We start from the raw sequence: 22,661 nt of genomic DNA, 5'->3' as shown, positions 1-22,661 counted from the left end.
GCACAATATAGTTCATCTATAAACACTGCACACAGAGAAACCCAGGAAAGTATGGACAAGATATCATTTCTATCTCCACTGACAGTATCTCCAAAACCACACTGCAGGTCAAACACAAGATGTGTTACATGCTTCAAGACTAATGGTCTTCTTTCACAGTTAGGACTCATTTCAGATGAACAAATTCATGTACATTGGCTATTAAAAGGCTTGAGAAAGGCTCCTGAGAAAAAAAATAACTCCTGGAATGCATCAAATATCACAACTGGTATCTAACAGTGTAGAATTATCTGTGTGTAGAATTTCACTTTAATGCCTGGATGATTCAACATAGACTTCACATCCAAATGATGGTTGCAGCCCAATTCATGACATCATGCAAATCCTATAGGTGATGAAGTGTGAACTGTACAGAGAAGGGCAGCTGTGGCTGGGAAATGCAGCTATTACTTTGCTGAACAGGGATTTTTGAGTTTGTGTGTGCAGTGTACAAACATGGCTAAAAGTACTGGTACCCTTACAGCTCACTGAAAGAATGCTCTGTTCATTGTGAAAAGTGTTGGAATTAAAAGCTCTTGTAATGCATACGTGTGTACCTTTGGTTTGCCATCGAATGAAACCAAGAGGCTGTGAAAACCAAAAATCACTTTCATGGCTCTTCCAACAGGATAATAACCAAAAACATCCATCTCAAAGCACCAAGAATGGATGAGAAGAAAGCATGGGCTGTTCTGAAGTGACCTGCTGACAGTACTGATCTTGATCTCACTGAGCATCTATGGAAAGTGCTGAAATGTAGAAACAGTCCTCCTCTAAAATACAACTGTATATATTTGTGCCAGCAGGTTATTACGACGTACTGTTAGGTGTACGAGTTTGGCGGCATCTTTTGACCGCAGTAATTATGACATGAGGCACAAAGCGCATGTTAGGAACAGGTTGGGGTCGATGGCTAGCTACACAAAACACGGGCCTTTCCTTCAGGCGAGCAGGGTTCAATTCCACTGTATGGATTGTGTTTTCCCAAGAGTTTTTGTTCATAAAGGTAACAACATCGTTTTGTTCATAGGCATGACAGAGTAGTTTTTTCCTAAATGTAACCAAGTATTTTTGTGCTCAAACCTAACCAAGCAGTTTGTGCGGCAAAATGTATCGAAACACAATTGTAACAGCATATTTAACAAGAGAGTTAACAAGACGACGAGTTCCAGTAGCTTGCTGCTAGCTAGCTGTCATGTTTATGGCTGTTTCCATGTCAACAACAATCTGTAAAGCTTGGTAGCGCAATGTACGTTGTTGTTAATGTTGGTGGAATTGTTGCAATTCCTCCCAGTACCGTAGGAGCGCTATTTATGAGAGGGCCCTATGGGTCATAAGAGGGGGAAGGGACAAACGACCATGTGGGTTGTAAAAGTTAGACGATTAGTTGGGAATTATTAGTGGGGAGTATGCTTGAATAAACCTGAAAGAACTGGAGCAAAAAGAGAGGGCCAAACTAACAGTTGGCCTACAGTTGAAAGTAGTGGATGCCACTTACTTTGGGCATTTTTCATCTTATTTTGGAATGGTACCAACACTTTTACTTTTCCAGTAAAAGACACACCAACTGCTGTATATAATGAAAACCTACCCCTTTCCTGTGCGTAGGACATACAATTAATACAGGCCAAGCACTTTGCCTTTGGGACACTGAGCATCACAAAGACGCGAGCTTGTAATAGAGCTATTTGTTTTCCTCAGAAAGCTGTCCAGAGGCCCTCACTGGGATGCCTAGACTGCACAAAGACCAGCTATGAATTGGTCAAATCCACCGGGACAGGTTATTGATTAGACCTACGGCAAATATGCAAGTAAATTATTTGAGAAGTGTGTGTGTGTGTGTGTGTGTGTGTGTGTGTGTGCGTGCGTGCATTGCTGTTGCAGGAAAATGAATAATCTGCATCTGCTACTAGTCAACTTTTATAAACCCCAGTCCTCAGCATACACCTTCTTTTGAGCAATTTCTATCACAAACTCTCCAACCTAACAAAGTGAAGCTGCAAAGGTGTATTTTATTATGGTTCTTTTATTAGTTTATAAGGGAAAAGAGAAAATGAGCTGTGAGTCTGTCCTCCTTCAACTTAAATCAATTTTAGCAACATGTTAAGTATAAATATAGGATGAGAACCTTATGTGTATACAAACTTAAGCAATTTGTCAAAATATATAATGGACTAAAATACATACATGCACTGAGTCCACACTTTTGACTGGTAGTGCACCTAACTTTCTACTGCCCTTCTCATCTCTTCCATTTCTTGTACACATCCATTGCTCTCTCTCTTCGGTATTTCCCTTTTCAACAAGAGCAGTTTGTCAGGGTCAGAAAGCAATTTAAAACCTCTATTAATGAGAGTCAGTGAGAGAGAGAGAGAAAGAGAGAAGTTAAAAGGAGGGAGAGAAAGAAAGATAAGGTAGTGGGGTGGAGAGAAGAAGAGGATGAGGAAGGAGGGAGGGGTAAGCCCGGGTGTCAGCCATCAAAGCAGGCCAGGAGAAAAGAAGGCCAGGTGCTGGTTGTGGGAATGTGTCGTCCATGGTTCCAGGGACCAGGGAGCTGGTGGGGGCAGTGAGGGAGGGAGAAGGGTGGTAATTAGCCAAGCCTGAAGGAGAGAGAGGGCCCTCCTGGGCCTGCGGGGATAGCCCCTCCGAGAGGATACCATTTGCACTTCTACAGGAGCCGCCAGCCCCGGGCCACAAAGAAGGGGAAAAGGGGAACTATGGCATCCTTTATCAGGCCAGACAAAGACGCCGCATCTTTTCAAAGGAGACCGGAGAGAGAGAGAGAAACTGCAGTGCTCCAGAGAAGGAGGGGAAAAGAGAAAAAGAGAAGAGAAGAAAGAATCCTAGGACTGGTCAGGAGAAAGACAGAGGGAGAGAGATGCCAGCGTGTGGGTTGCAAAGCGAGACAGGAGGTTACGGTCATACTGTGACCCAGCCAGTCCACTGAGACATCAGAAATTTGCTAGGCACACACACACACACAAAGAGCTAAGTTACACCATTATAACCACTATATTATCAATGTATACCAACTGAAAACAATACCATTATGTTTTTACTCATTTCCATCTGACCAGTTTTTGAGGCACAAAAAATGAAATGTGTCTTTAGCATGAAGAATAGTTTTGCCACAAAAGTGGTAGCTTGGTTTGCATTGCACTTCATCTCACTGGAGCCAAGTATAGAGGCAGTGGACAAGGAGCCCAAATGGTCACCCTCTACCTTTGACATTATCAGCTAATCTTAAGAGTTTTGCCCCCCTGTAGAGCAAGGGAAAGTGGAGGTCACTGACATTACTTTTACCTATTACCTTTGGAGTACGGCTGCACAGGGTGGGTGAATAGTTGCCTTTGACGTTATAAGGCTTTGTGCCCCCCGTTGAAGAGCAGCCTGACAGCCTTAGCTGAGTGGGGCCAAAGGTCAGACAGGTCATGTGATAACGCATTTCAGACCAGCATATAGGGGCCCAGAGTGAAGAGGCCTTAAAAACCTAAAGACCGCCCCTGCCCCCTCTTCTGTGTATATCTCCTCTTCTTTTCTTTCTCTTTCCCCTCTCTAGCTCTCTCTCTGGACACAAAATGCCATTTGTTGTCTGTCAGTCAGTAGTGCAGGGCCTGGGTCGGGCCCAGTGCTGAAAGCTCCATTCACACACCCTCTCACCCAGGGATGTTTTTGCAATTCAATATTTTCACACGCAGGCAACTTCATCGTTACTTTGGAACCGTACACTTGGCAGGATGAGGATGGGGGCCTCTGGGACAGAGAAGCTGAGAGGTGGAAGAGTGGAGGAGACGGGGTCAGCACAGAGGAATCCTAGTGTCGGGAGGGAACGGGCCCGTGCTGGCTAATGGGCCATCTTGAAATGTTTTAGCCAAGACCCTTCCAACACCTACACACAGACACACACACGCACAAACAAGTGCACACACACGCTAATGAACGGTTACACACATTCCACCCTACTCATCGCTTCACAACCAATCTGACTCCAGGTTAACGAAGCCGGATCTTATTTCCTTCATCAAAATCTCTGGACTAATACTGTTATAGTATCCTGCTAGGAAAAGACTTTCTTCCATCTCCCTCACTCACACCAGGACAGTGTCTTTCTAGCCCACATCTCAAATACACAGCCTGCAGTTAGCGACAGCCAAATGAGAATGTCGGTATATGTATTTGTTAAAAGGCACCTTTAAAAGTATCTCTAAACACAACACGACAAAAGTGAGTAGCCCGAGCATTAGCCGATAAGTGAAAAATATGTTTTGAGAGTTTGTTTTCATTTTTCACCTGGCACTGTACTAAGATTACCTGAGTAAACGGTTCAGAAAACAAGAAACATCCAAGAACAACAGTATGAGCTTCATAAAAGTGTGCCTCATTTTAACCAAACCATTTCAGGAGATTTGTTCCAATTTTACAACTGTAACACCTAAGGATATGTTTAGCATACAGAGTAGCTGAGGTAAACAAAAGACCTGTAGTGTGAGAAAGCTCTTAATGTATTTATCCCGTGCACCACGCTCTACTTAATGAAATTAAACCACACCGATAGTGGCTCTTTTTCTCTGGAGAGTTCAGTAATCACCATGCCACCAGTTTTCATTTTGTATGAAAATAAAAGGCAGCCGCTGATATGGGCCTAATTGTGTTGGACCAGGGAGGAGCTGGATGAGAAAGGAACTTACAGCAGTGATGCAGTGGAGCCAATTTTCATGGACAGCAGCACTCAAGAGAGGTGGTCAAATAAGCAGAGGCATTCATCTGGGGACCGGTACCCCATTTCCACTCTTTTCCCTTCTCCCTCCTTCTCTTTCTGTCCATCATACTCACAAAGAAAGTTAGGCGAGTATTAAACAAATAGAGAAGTGGTGAGCTCCACACACAAACGCCTGGCAGGGTCACTGGATAATGACAGCTCAATTACTGTGAATCTCCTTGCACACCACCCCCCTCCAGTACAATCCTCACACACCAGTCCCACCTAGCACAGCAAATTTGTCAAACTCACCAAAACGATGGGTCTGACAGTGTAATCGCTAACCGTCCCCACCGACATGAAAGAAGTCTTTATCTGGCCAAATCAAAGAACCTGATCTCTGAGAGAAAAGGAGGGGGTGAGAAGAGAAGAAAAAAGTCCCACTTGGCCCCTGTGAGACATGGAGATGTTTCTAATCCGCTTTAATGAGACACTGCCTGCCCATCTTTGTGGTAATGACGAAACAGTGAGAAAGACGGTGAGGAGGAGGAGGGAGGAGTGGGAGTGATAGTTGTGAAGATGGAGCCAAGGCTTTGAACTTACGGTCTGATGAAAGAGGAAGAAGGCAGGGGGGAGTTTAGAACCACACCGCCTCTACACACCACTGTCTGTGTCGAAGACAGAAACAAACAGCCCAGGGGACAGAGCAGTTTGTCTGCTTATCATATCTGGACAGGATGTGCCATCATCAGCAGCGCCAGATTGGGACTGGGACCAAAGGGTTTGTATCTGTGTGTGGACAGCAATTTGTGAAACCACAACAACAGAATAACAAAAAAAAATAAGTTTTGTTCAGTGCTATTTACTAAGAATATCAAGTGTCCCATTTCAGCAACACTTGCTTGTTGTAAACATCCTACACCTTCAGCTAACACTGTGTCACAATGCCATTATAATATGCATGGGTTTGATGCAGAGGCTTTAGCCCACAAGCTCATGTTACAGTGGGTCACTGCATTAGCTAACTTCAAAACTGAATAAAAATATTTGCCCATATGGATATGTGAGATCTAGATACTGTATAGCAACTGTCTGCAATGCATTAAATGGAACCAAACTCTGCATGCACATAAAACAAACATTTTGTACATTTCACAGTTCAGTTTCCTCAGAATCATCAACGTGCACATCACCACAGTATGTTTCAGCTAAAAATAATAAATTAAAAATGCTTAATTATTGTCAGGCCCTTCTTAATACAGACTAAGATACACAGTCTTCCTGCACACACAAAAGCATGGCATAAATATAAGAGAGGTCAACATAAAGGAAAGTAAGTTCAGGTACTGATCCAAGAAAAGAGCAGAATAAGGACAAACGAAGAAATAAAAGGAACGAACGAGACAGATGGAACAGGCTAATACCAAACAAATCAGGATTAGACCCCGATAAGACTAGTCACAATGCTGAGAAATCCTGGGGATATCACAATGCAAGTGGGGAATCATGAGGGCTGCTAAAACAGGCTAATTAAGGACTTGACACATTTGCCCCCTGTTTTGCAAACAACACACTGTTTAACAGCGGGTGGTGAACGCCAGACACACAGAGAGACAGTTAGAGTTAATCAGCACACTCGAGAAATAAAGATGAGGTAACTCCAGCAGTTGTGGTGTATTCTTAGCCCAGAGGAGCTGGATGGAATCTTCTAGACATGGCCCAGCAGCGGTAGGACGTAACCCGATAAGCAGCCACAGGTCAAGACAAAATGCATTTAACTGCAGCGTAATGGCTTTTCATTTTTTGAACCCCCATTTCACCAACACATACCACTCTCCAAATGCTGTTCGGCTATTTTTAACAAGACCCTGCCCCCATCTGCAGGCTGAAAATCAAGGGTACGAGGAGAGACAAAAAACAGGGGGCTACTAAAAAAGAAAACATCAGGAATATATCTTAAGCTCTCTCAGAAATGCCAGTCTGAGCTGCCAAACGATTGGGAGATTGCTGTGTTTTTGCAAACATGGTGAATGAGGTCATGGTGCAAGGCGAGAAAGAGGCAAATTTGCCAACTGGATAATGTGAGGTCAATGTATCAATGGAATGAATGAGATTTAGAGCCATGTGCAAGGGCTTAATGCAATGGTATTTGTATGTTAAATCAAAATTTGACTTAGCCAGCATGAGACCAGACAGAACGCATGGGGCAGAAAAATGTGTGTGCGCGCCTGTGTGTGTGTGTGTGTGTGTGTGTGTGTAAGTGCCCGCATGTGTCCAGGTGTAAGAGGTGCCCACCCATCGCTGTACCAGACCTGGTCAAGGTCAAAGCTTGGAACAGTGACAGGACCTCCAACAACTGTACAAAACTGTGCACCCACCCACCCACACACACACTCAGCCAGCCAACAGTGCCAGCTCCTGCTGTTTGGATGACATTTACACTCAACCTTTCTAGTTTCTGATTGATTGGGGTTAAATCATACCAATGCCGAAAATCTGTCACTGCTAAGGAGCGTACATGTTTGTGTATCCATCTGCATTACTGTGTATGGATGGTTTCTGTGCATGCATGCACGTGCAGCTACAAAGCAGGGACCTATGAAAAGTCAGCCCAATCTTTTCACGCCTTCAAAAGTCGCTTCAACCTGCTGCTGAAGTGCAACTGGAGTCATTTCTGCTGAATGAGAACGGACTGGCAATTTATTATGTCAAGCAAACATGACACGGAATAGAGACTACTCAATGAAAACAATTTTTAAATGTTTGGCCATTCAAGCTTCCTATCTTTATCAATATTTTTTAATTTTAAGTGTAAAAACGAGAATAATAAAAAAAAAAAAAAAAAAAAAAAAAAAAAAATCGAAGGGGTGGGAGGGGGGGGGGGGAGGGGGTAAGAGGATACCTGAAACAGCTGAATGACATATAAAAATGTCTATTGAGAAAAAAAAACTGATCATGACACAAGGGGATCAACTGCGTTTTTGCAGGCACATGAGTATTTATTTGGGAGTATTTCGAAGTATTTTCACATTTTGCACTTGAACTGAAGCTTTGACATCTCTTTTTCAATGGATATTTTTTGCCAAAACAGCAGCAGTGCACTTATAACTGTAGCTGAGTGAATAACAATAAAAGCAGTGATCTCACAGTTTTCAGTGAGGCAGGGCGGGGGGTGGTGTGTTAGTTAGTGAAAGAAAACAACAAAAAGTTACCAGCGGAAGAGTCGTAAACCAGACCAACTGTAATGTTTTAAGTGAACTATCCTCAAATAAACTCATCTTCCCTCCTTATTGCTTTAGAGCTAACAAGTAACAAGTTCCTTACAATTTAATTTATTCTTCAGTTTATTCCCTGCACAGGTGGAAGAGATCATGAACGTTTTCTTTATTGGCTGACTGTTGCAAAGGTTTAGACTTCAGACTGTCCTCCACACTTCAGGGTAATATGAAAACTTTAATGGAAAGAACATTCTTCAGGAGGTTCCTCTCATAGCAAACTTGAAGATAGAGCATGGCTATAAAAAGCAATGCATATTTATTTGTATCATAATATGTGAAGGAAATGTATCCCCCATGTTTCTTGAACAGACTAACGGTGACCAAAACCTGGCCCTAACCTTAACCAAACTAACACCACCAACAGTAACTAAGTATTTTTCAAAAAGGTAGATTTAGACTTAGAGTCTTGCTGCTCACAGTGCTCACTAAACCATATCCCACATGTGCACATGCAAGTGTGAGCAACTTGCATCCAAACTTCCATAATCAAGTACTTCTGCACATATGTGGCCATGCCAAGTGTGTACTGATGCAGCTGGTTAGGCTACATAATTTTTCATTCCTTTAAACACTGACGTAAGTGGTCCTAAAGTCAGTCCAAATGTGCAGATCAAAATGAAGTGTTCTGTAAATAAAAAAGCAACAGAACCAACTGCACAGTCTCACATCAGCTGAGTTGCTGTGGTGCTGCAACTTCAAAATAAAAGCAACTAAAACTGAAAGATCTAAAGTTTTATAAAAGCACAAAAAAAGCAGTAACATTAGTCTCACATATTTCCTTTCCATTTGATGATCCTACCATTTTTACACTCCCTCTCTAATCTGTGAACATGGAGGAGTGCTATCTGACACACACTACAGCTGCACAGCAGTAATACATGGGAGTCTGCACGGGACCAAGAACGTTTAGCCACAAGTTCAACATAGCTGCCATTGTTGGTTTTAAAGTGTTATGGGTTGGGTTTTATTACTTCTGTCAAAACACCAGAAGCTGTTGAGCCAGGCCAAGTTCATGTCTGGGAGTCCATCTAATAGGAGCCTTTAACACAGAGATCAATAGGATATCTGGCAATTAGCATAGAAGCCAAAAAGCAAGAAAGACAGAGAGGGTTGTATGAAAGGAGAACTGTCGGAAAATATGTGCATTTGTTCAGTGTGCTGGATTACAGAAGGTGAAGTGGGGGATAGGGGTCCGTTTATGCAAAATAATAATTAAAAAAAACCTTGAGGCTCTACCTTTCATTTTACTAACTGACGCAGGCGGCCCTGTAAGTAAAATATGTTTAGAAAATCAATGACATGTTCAAGTGTTTCAGTGTGGCTTCACCACCTTCCTGCTTCTCAGCATGTGTATTAGCCTACATGCTTCTATTTTACTTATTTTTCTTTGTTTCTATTTAGATGATATTGCGAGATTGTAAGCGTGCAGGAGGGAGCAGCGTCTCTGTATGTGTGTGTGCGTGTGTGTATGTGTCACTTGCCAAATACCAGGGGAAAATTAATCTACACTTAGTCAACTGGAAGTCTTAATTGATCCAACCCAATTTAAAGCTACATATGTGCGCAGCAGAATACTACAATAAATCAGCCGCAAGGTGTTGAACTGCCCTCTGTGCAGCTCAGACACACGTATATAAAACACTGTCGGAGTAAGCAGACGCAATAAACTTGCTTATGTTCAACTAGTTATTCTCTGCTGGACTGCCTGTATCGATTTCGAATTTTTAAGATAACAAGACCTTATCTTGAGGTGCAGTGTTAGGGCTCAAACGTATCAGAGGATTCACTTATTAAGACAGACATGGGGAAAATACAATAAAAGTCCATTATATAAAAGAATAATAAATAGAAGCTGCTGAAAGAGCATTGGTCCAGATTTTTAAAAAACCGTGAGTGAGGTCATATTATAATTAAAGGACACTAACACCAACTTAACCCCAAAGCATGATGTAAACACACCATGGGTTCCTCTAAAGACACACACCTATTCCTATATGCGAGGGAATCTGGAGCTCTAGGTTTCTACAGTGTCATGGCCTTTAACATGCAGGCTGTGTGTGTGATCTGTAGAGAGAAGAAAACATAAACGAAGGTTAAAAATAAAACGATAGAGCAGCTTGTTGCAGTGGGCCTACTGTACTCAGCAAGCAGAAAAAGAAAACAGGAAAAAAAAGGAGGGTGGAATATACACCCACGCGTCGTATTCAAAAGTTGTGGGCCTGCATGTTTTGAATGTTAAGAAGAACAAGATATTTTTTCATGCCTACTCTGTTTTGCTCTCCTACCGCTGCAACACAACCGACCTGAGGCCTCTGGGCTGCCGAGGCTTCCAGCGGTCCGCAGAGAGAGGGCTGCAAAGCCAGGTATTTGTGTTCATTAGCACCCGGATCAACAGACTATCAAGCTGTTTAGAGATCGAGGCCAAGTGCAATTATGGCAAGAAGCAGAATCGTCGGCGCGTCTAAGGATTTCTTTTTAATCAAAGTTATCTAATTAGCATTTGTTTTTGTTCCTATTCTGTCTGTTTCCTTCTATTTTCTTTCTTTGTCTTAAACTTACACGGGAACTTGATCCCTGTGCGCCGATCATGGAGCACACGCAAGATTAATGAGGTAATAACAAAAATATGACCGTAAAAAAACCAAGACTTGGTTATTCTTTGTGCTGTTATCTGAATACATGAGTGGAGAGATTTTGACTGAAAATGTAATAATAATTATAATCTCAGCAGACGTAACAGCATTTTTAAACGTGTTATAGGAAGTGCAGGCTCATTACAATAATCATGTTTCAGGTTTGTTTCAAAAGTCGTGGGCAAATTTATTTCACTCAAGGTCTGACATAAATATCAAAATATTTTTTAAAGCCAGATTTATAATTAAAGATCGAGGTTCAGGCTGAATTTAGAAGGTCAGTGGTTTTGGCAAAGTTTCAAAGTTTCTAAAGGCCTGTAAAGATGCAATAAAGCACACCCACCCACCACAAATTAACAAGTATATTGTAAAATAATTCTTTAAATAAGATTGTCTAAAAAATAAATACAAGGAAAAATGTGCCATGGGATTTTGCTCGGCATTTTCACAAAACTACAAATTGAAACTCACTGAGGATAAAATATAATAAACATACGAGTTTATAGCAAAAGCAAATGGCAACAGGCCCCCTAAGTTTAAGCAATCGTCTTCCAGATATATTGCAGGCACACAAAAAAAGCAGGCGGACCCAAATAGCTGGCCGTGGAAAACAGTGCATTCATGCAGGAAAATAAAAAGACCCCATAAATAATTTCAATAATCCATAAATAAACCCACCAACAAACAAATGTCAAACAATAAGCATGTTGGGGTTCCAACAAAGTGCTCATGTTCACAAAACAATGCATGAATTTTCCGTATGACGCGAGGAGCAGTCCACTAAGTAGTAGTATGGGCGCTTTCTTGCACAAGACGCATTATTGATTGGCATTCCCTGGAGGAGGAACCAGTCTGCAGCAGTCCGAGGGCCCTGGGACAAAACAAAGTTGCCACAGAGCGATATCTTCTGCGGTTCAAGCAGGATCGACTAAATAAAATCTGCATTAAAATACTGCTCTTTCTTTCTAAATTCACATCTTGGCGTCTCCGTTTGCAGGCGACTGAACGAGTGCGCGCAGCTCGATGTGAGCTCTGCAGCAGCTCGCAGCACAGCAGTGCCACAGCGCCCACTATTTCTGTCGCCGGGAATATTATTTCACAGGACTTGAAACAGCTCTAACTTACTATTCATTTCGACAACTTTCTTGGTAACTTTCGGGAAACGAATCTGCGCCTCCACTGAACCTCCGGCAACCGAAAAGAGCGAATTACAAGATCGAGCTCAGATTCGAAGGGCAATGTTTATCACTGCCTTTACGGGAGTGTAATCAACTAAAGCAGCAGCGGCGGCGTTTCTCATCACACATGAAACTTTCTGACACTAGGAGCCAACAAAGCCAAGACCGCAGCATGCAGGGAAACGAGACTGAGCAACCGGAGCAGGACACTTCTTTCCCTTTTTTTCAGAAAAGTTATATCTGGACAAAGAGTCGCCCCCTCCTCTCTTAAGGATATGACAAATGACAAGGACACAGTGGACATCTACAGACCCAGGAGTTTGGTGCCGGCGGCAGAAAGCGTTAAGAAGGGGGAAAAAGTAAGACCTACTTTTGGCCAGTTTTCTCGCCCTCGCTTTGGATCTCATCTTGTCGGCTTGTAGATTCCTCTCGTCGTCCTCCGTGAGCCCAGAAGCAGCAACAACACTATCTTCATCTCACCAGCATTGTCAGTTTGGACACCTTCGCACATGCGCACAGGCCATTCAATCTGACACCCTTGCCGGGGCCAAAAAACTTTAAAATGTATTCATCATCATCACTTTTTTGTCCTATCGTCTCCCCTTTAGATCACTTATCTCTTCCCCTCCTCCTCTTCCTCCTCCTCCTCCTCCTGCTGCTCTCTCCTCACCATCTCACCTTCCCTCCCTCCCCCCTTACTCTCGTCCCCCTCCTCACCCATACACCTCTCCACCCGCCCCATTCAGCTCCTGCCAGCACCTTCTTGCATTTTTACTCCTTTAACAGCAACAACTTGGTTTTCTCCTGCCGGCGGTGGACATAGCGAGGTATGGCCAAGTCAAGGTCGTTGTTACCGGCTAATAATGAAAATGTACCTGATTATTATTAATTTACTATTATTATGTAATTGTTCATTATATTTATATTTTTGCCATGTTAACATTTTTTTGCCAAAACGTTGTTTTTTTTACTTAACAGATTTACAGAAACTTTGCATTTAGACTGACATGTCCACGTGTTGTACCAGAAGTGATCCAATTGCAAAGGTTATTTTTAACTTCATTAATGCAAGCTTAAATAGGTACAAGGCTGGAGCGGAGTTTCTTTTTACGTGCTATGATTTGTATTTGTGTTTGTGTGTGTGTGTGTGTGTGTGTGTGTGTGTGTGTATTACGTGTGTCTGTGAACCTTGTTGCCCTCAGGACAATCAGCGGCCAGCAGCTGTTTGACGCATGCAGGGAGCCTCCACCAGCAGAGTCCGCACCGGGTACAAGTCCAGGGCGGGTTTTTTCTTTCTTTCCTCCAATGTTGACATTTGTATTTGTAGCAGTTATTTCTTGGAGAAGTGTTGGTGCTCACTATTAGCGTCACTAGCATGCACACTTAAGCGCAGATCACCTGAACGAAGGTGGGCAGACCGCAGACTTTGTCTTGCACCTGTTTGTTTGTTTGCTTGCTGCAGGCAGGAAGAGACCGCCTTTTATATAGCCCCTGCATCCAGAAGTCTGGTGTGTGTTGAAGGATTACAAGGTAATTTTTAGATTTCTATTTGAGAAATCTGCATTTATTCCAACACAAATACATAATTCTGCATTATTACTTTTATTATCTTGCATGTTAAAGCTGAATATTGTTGCGATCCAAGCTATTTACTTTAGGCCTATTTATACGAGGTAAATGGGTAGCATACAATTTAGTAATTTTACGTGCATATGTCTAATTTGTAGCAAATGTTATGGATATCCAAATTATTTTATTAAATGATACTGTATTGATAAGTTAAATCTATTTTTTGTTACTGAACAAAATATTAAATGTCTAAAAAGAAACAAGGGAGGATTGATCGAAGCTGGATATTAAAAACTATTTGTATTTTCCCTATAAATGGAAATAAAGTGCCGTTTGACTGATGGTGGTAGGCTGCTCGTCATATTCATTAGGTGGGTCTTTAGCATACACATGTCATATGGGAATGTTTTCGTTTAGTTTGGCCGAGTACAGGCGGCTCTGTGGTGAAGGAGCAACTGCAGTGTGGGACAGCGGCGCGGATTCATTCTCTGCACACTAATCACACCGCATTTTATGGGATCCTTTATCATTATTATTATTATTAGAGGTATTTTTTTCCTTTGCTGAGCATTACACTGGCTTTGAAACACTGCAAGCAGGAATCGTGGTCTCTGACATTTCTCCTGCTTCTTGTTTCATGACCGAACCGCAGCTCATTATGATGCACATGTAACAACAGTTGATTTGAATAAAACCTCGAGTTCAACAAACACGTCTGCAGCCAATACTGGGCAGAAATTGCCGTGGGATATTATCCCATGAGAAGAAGCGAAATGAATGACGTAATCATTAATCAATAGTAACCACCGGTAATTAGCATACATTATCCCTATATGCAGGGATTTTGTCTTGGCATCGTTTATTGTATAGGCTTTACAGAAAGCGAGGAAGCCCAGTAAACATATTCATGCCTACAGGAAGTGTCAAGTGTCAGGAGCTGATCTGTGACCCTACAGACCTGTAATGTTCACTTTGGAACCTTGCATAAAAATACCTTTAAATTCAAAAACTGAATCTAACGTTGCATTTTAAACACAAGCTCCGCGGCCTTGTAGAAAGCGCAGAAGTAACGCGGACAAAAAAGAAGGAAACAGGTCAATAAACAAATAATAAATCAGGTGAATAACAGTGTTCAAAGGTTTTGTTTATTCCTTGGTGTCTGAAGAAAGCGTGGGAGCGTGGCAGACAAGCTATCAATAATTTATTGTTTTAATCGATTAGCTTTATGGATATTGTGCCCTTCATCAAGCTTTAGCAAGAAGGAACCTGAATAAATAATGTATTCAGCACAATTTCCCCGAGTTTGTCGAAATGATTTCCATCAGCTACCCGAGACACTTCAGGCCAGGCCTCTGATTCTTGCACACCGGGTTGGACAAATGACTTCACATGGCACAACACCTTTTTAAAGAAGCAATTAACTGTAATTACGTTTTCAAGGAAAGAGAATGTTGCTCTCCAAACACGGGCCCGGCTGGGATAAACCTTTCTACTTATTTTAACGTCGATCTTTAACGGGGTTGTGGAAACCTGTGAAGAAGCTTGCGTTTTGAAGTATCGGCTTTCTAGAAATACAACGTGTTTCCTTTTGTTCTACAGCTGAGGCAGGAAGGCAGCACTATTGGCTCCGTCCCCGGAAGAGAGGTGTGCTGCTGCACTTGTCTTCACTCATACAAGATCCCTCGGCTTTATTAATACGTCCAGTTAGACTGAAGAGAGGCAGATGAGATTCATAATCACTGACAACAAACAAACAATAATAGCCACACGTTCCAGTTAGAAGTGTATATAACTATGTCTGAGTTTTCTGATTGTTTTATTATCTTGCCTTTATTCTTTAACTTGGTAACGGCTTAACTTTCCTAAAAAGTCAATTCCACCTTCGTGGCAGTGAATCTGCATGCACGGCTTCTATATCACACAAGTCCAAAACCTATATGGGTACAGGGAGGCCTCAGCGTGTAGGTTAATTGTTTGGCCTGTTATACAAGGTGTAAAGGAAGCACTTTCCTCGGTTTTCTTCCTCTCATCCCGATGAAGCCATGACGTTTATACATCAACTGAACTGACAGGCTTATAAAAAAGAAACTGGCTGTTGTGTTCCATGGCACACCGGCACTGTATGCCCCCCTCCTTCCGCAGAATACTCAGGCTTCACATAGTATTTACAACCAAAATCAACGAAAGTTTCAGTCTCAACAGCTTGCGCAGGTACAGAAAATAGTTTTTTTTTTCCAGAAAACTATTCAATTACTGTCAAGAGGACTGTCACTTTAGGACATCTTATACATTACAATTCATGTAGCAGTAGTGACAAGAGTGCGAAAAGGTTATTCTCGAAACCTTACACAAATAAATACAATTTTACTATCATACGCGTGCGCTCCGATGTGTGCGTAAGGCGGGGTGGTGGGGGCGGTAACACTGTGGTCAGACTGCGGTGCCTGTACTCTCTCTCTCTACTCTCTCTCTCGCTCTCTCTCTCACAGACACGCGCGCGCGCACGTGTTCACACACATACACTGCTAAAACTAAAGCTTTATCCACGATGGAAAGGGCTCCGGGTCTCTGTAGTAGACATTATGCGCAGATAACATCGGCGCATATTAGACATGTGAAATGGTGCACCCCGAGGTCCGGCCTGCGGATGAGGAGGGCCGGAGGACGTGAAAAAACCGCAGCCGGTCCTTTTGTTGCGCTGTGAGCATTATAAATTTGCTAAATGTAATTCTGCACCGTCGATGTAATGGGAGAGTAAACATGGTAACTATGCGCCATGGCACTTGCTTTTATAGACACACTAATGACGTGGCTGCCTGGAACTCTGTCATCTAAAAAAAAAAAAAACTCCGCCCACACTTTTCACAGATCGATATGTACAAATTCGCTAAGATCCCAGCAACTAATCAATATGAAGGCCCTCCTTTTTTCTTGACCAAACTATTCGGTTGGAGTGGCACTCCACAGGCTGCTCCCCCCCTTCCTCTAATGAAGTCCCCAGAAACGGTGGTAGACGTTGTCTTGGTAATTATTAGCCATTAATTGGGTTCAGGACCTTGCTTCCATGGGAAATGAGAAATCTGACCGCTAATCCAAGACGTTTCTTTGGGGCCTGTTAACATGCTGTCAGAGACAGACGCGCGCTGCGCCACAACTGCTCATAGCAGGAATATGAGGAGGTTAGAGGGCAACAAATGTACAGATACAGATGCAGTGCACTGCAGGAGGCCTGCTGTGGAGAGCGGCTCTAACGGGAGGTTCACATCTGGAGGGCTACAAAAAGCTAAATTAGCCTACCAAATATTTAAATGTGTGTGTGTGTGTGTGTGTGTGTGTGTGTGTGTGTGCTCGTGTATTCTTGTGCATGTGTCCGGGGTGTCGATCACAGATTAGTGGTCTGACATTAGTCAGTGAGGTTTACATTTTGCATCAATTTATGCAAAACAGCCTACAGAAAAATACAAACCTGAATCATTCGGTGCAAATACTTTGGCAAGGAAATTTAGCCGAAATTGTGCCAAAGAGTAGCCTACAGTCAACATTAGTTTTCATCAGTGAGTAGGCTGCCTAGAGTCGAAATTAACCATTTAACTGGTTAAAGTTCTCTTAATCGCTTATTTGTGTATAAGTTCAAAAATGCCTCAAACGCTGCTGACTCGCTGACTGTTATCGAACAGGCCCCAAAACCAAACAAATAAATGCATCTAATAATTTTCGTTTTTCATTTGAGCCCGAAAAAGATTTTGTTTCATTATTTCGAGTGATTAATTTTCAGTGACAGCTGCTGGTTAATTTAGCATAGCCTAATTGCATAGCCTAAATTTTAAAATCATAGCTAATAATCCATTTTAGCAGGGAAATCCCACTGAGGTTAAAAAGCTCTTTTCCAAGGGCGGCCTGGCCAAGACAGCAGCGTAGCCAGTTCCAGACAAATGACTAGAAATCTACAAGACACCAATGTTCAATATCTAGGCTACAGCAGCTAAAACCGTATCAAAACCAGAATTAAAAGGAGTTCCGAACAAAAACGAACAGAACTCATTCATTTAAAAATGAGAAACTGTATTGAACTGCTATTTCTTGTAATAAATGCCGATGATATACTTGCAAACTAAATCACCGTGTGGTTGTTGAATAAAAAAAGAAAAAAACATTTCGGTCTAAGAATGAATGAAATCACAACTAATTATGAATTTGCAGTCAACATGGAATTTGCAAAACGTGGCTAAATTAATTCTAGCTCCAAAAGCCAGCAAACCATCCCGACCGCCTTCTGTCCCATCATCATTAATGTTGTTGTTTTTAATTAATCGCTCGTTAATGTCGCCATCTATTTCCCTGAAGAGCAGAGGAGCGGGAAGCCGAACACCCGCCAAACAAATGCACATTAAAATATGGCCGCGAGGCTCGTGTGAAAATTACCCCGATGTAGAAATGACCTTAATATGATGTAATCAATCAAGATGTCTGCTGGGACACTGGGAATCACAATGTTAATCTTTTAGTTTGAAGCAGCCTGGGGAAAATAGCCTGTCATATTTTACAACTCAGCCAAAGAGCACACAGCAATATGCAAGTTCACTGACATACAACCTACTGCAGCAGTAGGTGTCTAGCACTGGAAAAAGGAAGGTCCAGGGCTATAGGCTGAAGGCCTCTGGGCCCATGCATGCTGCTTTGTTTCCCACTTTTTCCCACTTCAGTGACACCAAGATGTCTGTAATTGAGGATAAACTAATAAGAGAAAATGTAGCATTTAGGCATTGTTTATAACATTACAATATCAGTAGTCTAAAGTAAATTAATACAAAGCAAATAAACTAGTTAGAGGAAGAGTGGAAAAAGGATCATTTTCACAGTTTCTGATAGACCATAATTAACTTTAAATTCATTAAAATTAAGATCTGACTAAAGCAATAAATATTTTTTTGAAAAATATGAGAGTCTCATTAATAAAACTGCATTTTAGTCACTACAAAAATGTGGCTGAATGTGATGTAATACAAGCCATAATGGAAACAGGCTACATGAGAAGAACAATGAAAACAATTGCCGAATGAAAGGCGGCTGTGGACAGCCAATTCCCTTGCTAAACTTGCCCGGTGAGAGCCATTATGCAGAATGAGTCCAGTCAGTATCAAACACAGGTGCAGAAGTATTAGCACCAAGAGCGCACACACAACTTGGCAGGCTACAAGAGGCTCATGTGGGCAGCGTCAAGTGCCGAGGCCGGTGCATGTTATCACTAACAACTGTGGACAGACGGAACAGGCCGAGCCCACAAGTGTCCTGTTCACACTGTGGCAGCAGGTTAGGACTCCAGAGAGCCGTCTGCCACCCTCTGCACAGCGGCATCTGGGACTTCTGGTTCTCATCTCTGAAACAAACCGCCCCGATGGCCCAGCCTAAGATCTGTGTTCTCACCTTCTGCAAAAACCTGATCGAGGGTTTTGTTCTCATCATATCACTTTTTCAGTGCTACTGGGCTTTGATAACATATTACAGCTTAAGGAAATGTGTAGTTATAATACAAGATACAATGTACAAATGGAGGTTGCCACGGCTGTGATCATAACAACAGTAAATTAAGCTACATTATCTGTAGGCTAGGTGTATTTATAATGATGAGGTGCAGCTTTTCATTGGTTGAAATGTGGTCACCACAGTACGTAGTTTGTTCAAAATCTGTACAACTAATCAATTTAAAATGTCACAAAACACACACACACACAAACACACACATACACACACACGGAGAAACCCAACAAGCCCACAAAATGTAAATAAGCCAAATGGCTAAAAGCACTTTACAGTTTTAAGTCTAAGACTTGTGTCCCTTTCTGGTTTCAATATCCGAACAATTTCTGTTCAAAGAAAATCCCTTTTCAGGAACGTGGAGGAGATCTAACAGCTCTGGCTTCCACAACCACTGAAATAGCCCCAATGCATTATAATACTGTATGTGGGGAGTGATGCCGATATAGAGGCCCCCCACGCCACACACACACACACACACACACACACACACACACACACACACACACACTCAGCAGTGAAAATGCTTAGCAGCAGAGATGGGAAAGTCTCATGTTGAATTTTTTTCTCCCCTCAGTTGTAAAACAAAAATCAATGTTAACGTGCAGTGTGGAAATTCTGGAAATGTCATATGTACTTATGCACTTTCATTTTATTTGAGTTGTTAATCGACTAAGTATTTCAGCAGCATTTTCTGAGATTACACAAACTTATATGAGTACATCTCTCTCAAATATATTTTAGGAAAGAAGCCGTTCACTGCAGTAGAGTTATCTCATAACCAGATCCACAAGTCTTGCTGACATTCTCAGGATAAACCGATCCGCTTTTAAGTAATGATACTGAAGTACGCAGACCCTCGGTCCTGGGGGCGTTCTAAGGGATTTCAACAAATCACAAAGATGACTAAAACTCAACCCGATACACATCCACACAGACTCCTTTATGCATACACACACTTGCACCAACCCAGCACTGTGCTACTGAGCGAGGCGGTGTATTGTACTCTGAGGCAAACATTTTCAAGTTAACCTCTTTTCCCCACAGGAGCAGATGACTTCCCAGCACAAGTAAAATATAACTCAGGCAAAGCTGCACACTTACACTTTAAGCCTGACATCACATAGGAAACAAACCATAAAACAACAAACACTCCACAACCCAACAAAGGCCAATAAAGGTTTCAGTGACTGAAGCACAAATGCTGCAAGTAGCACAAACCCGGCAGCTCTCCGGCAACACTGCCATTTCCATAGAGATTATTTTCTCATTCTCTCTTTAGACTCCAGCAGCCTGGCAGTGACCAGCTACATTATTTATTTGTTTGTTTTGTTGCACAGTGTATGTGTGTGTCCATAGTGAGAAAGCATGTGTGTGTGTGTGTGTGTGTGTGTGTGTGTTGCTGGACTGACAGGATGATTAATAGGAGCTCCAGCCAAGGGTGGGGGGGTTGATAGTGGATGGAGGTGGGGGCTGGGTAAGACTTCGGCAACACATCAAAAACAACAGCACTTCCCGGGGTTTGCTGCCACTTCCTCTGTAGGACCACCCCACTCCCCAAAATCTCCTCATGAACAGAAGAGGTAATGAAGAATTTCTGTAAGACATACACACACACACACTCAGAGAAACAGCGGTGGGTGGACTGCATAATTAGCCTGCTTACTGCAGGAACAGTAAAGGAAGAACGTGGCAGGGTGAAGAAACATGCAGAGGAATTTCAATGTGCATCAGAGCTGCATGGTATTTGTTAAAGGGGCACAGCAAGTGCTAAAATGACAATTTTCGCACACAACCTAAATAAATATTGACCCTGGATCTGATTCACTCAACGGTCGAAGAGCATGACGGCAAGACAGGCAGTGGGGTGGTGGTGAAAACTAGAGGTCAGGGATGGAAGTGACTTCTCTGAACTTGAGCAAAAGTTGCGAAGCTAAGCGCACGAAGTAGAGAGCAAAGAGGTTTCTGTGCCAAGTAGAAGCAGAAGTGCATTTTTTCTTATTTACTGAAGATCAAGGAATGAAAGCATGATCCCTGATCCAGTAATTAAACACTTGACATCAAACTAGAGAACAATTGGGCCACAACCTGAGAGTACAGTGCCACTAAACAGTAATCTGGTGCCCTCCACAGATGGAGAGAAGCGTTGAAAGAGTGCCCTCCTGTGTCAGACGCACAAACACGTTGCACAACAGACTTGAACTCAGCTTGTCCCTTCCTCTCTTTCTCTTTCTCCTGTTACTGACATTGCCTTCTTTCAAAGGAATGGCTTCTGTGCGGGAAGACAGAACCCAGTCAGAACACAACACACCATCAGAGGTTACTTGATCTGGACGTATGTTGAAGTCAAACATTAGTACTGTATATGAAAGGAAAACTTTCAGTCTTCATTTGTTTACAGTATACATATTTATGCAATGCCTGCATGTGTGTCAAGGAAGAAATTCTTTTTTGTTTACTATGTGCACCAAAAGCACTGTTTATCATTGAACCCTGCCTCATACATTTCTGCTGTGCACGTTACTTTCTCTACACAAACATAAAACAAGAGAGAAACACTGGATTTTAACAGGTTGTCATCCTCCACTTTGGCTCGTTCCTGAAAGGAGCCAGCTGCCAAAGCCCTGAGCATGCTTAACAATTCCATTACCACCATGCGGAACACCCACACTACTCTTTTGAAGGCAGGGCATTTTAGATGAGAAGAGTTTATTGACTTCAAATTGTTACCACTTGGGCCTTCTCCTCTCATTTCGGGAAAAAATAAAAAACATGCATTTCAAAGTGCAGGAGTGCAGCTAAGAGGTGAATTTTAAGTGATGTTTGTTCAGATGAGGTCGAGGAGAAGGGCAAAGGGACAGTTGCTCAGTGTGCAAATGTCAGTCTGCACACTAATGCTGCCTGCTCATCACTGACAAGTGTGGTTTCTGTTAACAACCAATGGCTTATTTTACAACACAGATCATCTGTGGACCAAATGTGTCACACAGTAAGATGGGAACGATTCAGTCTATCTGGTTGTGCTAATAAAGTGTGACAGACGATTGGATTTGCGTTCCACCCGGTCCTCACTTATAAGTCACACAGTGACATTTACCATGTGGTAAAACTGGACAACTTGCCACTCTATTTTGGGGATTTTGTCCCCCCACCATGTCATACATATGCTGAAAATAATATTTCATTACAACCCCTTGCAGTGTAACCTTTGAAGCTGTCAGATGGAACAAGGGTACTGTGGACACTTATAGCCTGTCAGCTACTGGGAGTCCGGTGTGTTGAAGACTGGGGTTACAGACACCTGTAGACCTAGGGCACTGGGGACACCTCTGCATTTTTCCAGTCCTGTGGAATGCTCTCTTTTGATGTGTTCATGTGCCTGTGGTCCTGTAACACTAAACTCAACGACAGGGATTTACCTACATACAACTAGACAAAACCCAAAACTAAATAACCAGAATCCCTCTACAATAACGTTGGTTTTTAAATTTAGTGGTGACTGCTGTCATCTGGTATTTATTGTCATACGAGTGTTTTTAAAGACCACTGCACTATTTTATCATTCAATCATGTGCTCTGCTATGTGCACACCCATCAGTCACTGTGTCATGAATTCACTGACTGATTCCCAGGAACTGGTAGGTAGCATTGTTCTTATGCATGATGTCATCTACAACTTTTCAGTGCCAGGGAGAAGGACATAGTGTCTGTGGGTATTACCAGCTAACGC

The 22,661-nt window shown here is 42.4% G+C and overlaps 1 protein-coding gene and 1 long non-coding RNA gene across 12 annotated transcripts in view; one reads left to right on the top strand and one right to left on the bottom strand.

Annotated features, from left to right (window-relative positions):
• Nucleotides 1-22,661, bottom strand: part of prdm16 (PR domain containing 16) — a 256,337-nt gene that overhangs the window by 176,651 nt on the left and 57,025 nt on the right. Inside the window, exon 1 of one of the 11 annotated variants that reach the window (XM_020616101.1) lies at nucleotides 20,344-20,451. The exons of 9 other annotated variants lie outside the window; for them this stretch is intronic. Coding sequence is in view for 1 of the 2 variants with exons in the window: in XM_020616082.1 (XP_020471738.1) it covers nucleotides 12,198-12,234 (37 nt within the window). In the remaining variant the exon portion in view is untranslated. Of the gene's footprint in view, nucleotides 1-12,197; nucleotides 12,759-20,343; nucleotides 20,452-22,661 lie in introns of those variants that run through there. One more of the 11 variants, XM_020616082.1, reaches the window with a different exon arrangement.
• LOC109969326 (uncharacterized) lies at nucleotides 12,570-13,728 on the top strand. Its single transcript, XR_002276250.1, has 3 exons — nucleotides 12,570-12,654; nucleotides 12,806-12,873; nucleotides 13,030-13,728. It is a non-coding gene; the product is annotated as an uncharacterized LOC109969326 (long non-coding RNA).

Source organism: Monopterus albus, unplaced genomic scaffold, assembly GCF_001952655.1.
Source record: "Monopterus albus unplaced genomic scaffold, M_albus_1.0 scaffold6.1, whole genome shotgun sequence".
Taxonomy (NCBI): domain Eukaryota; kingdom Metazoa; phylum Chordata; class Actinopteri; order Synbranchiformes; family Synbranchidae; genus Monopterus; species Monopterus albus.
Note: the sequence above shows the minus strand (reverse complement) of the source record. Positions and strands in the feature narration are given on the sequence as shown.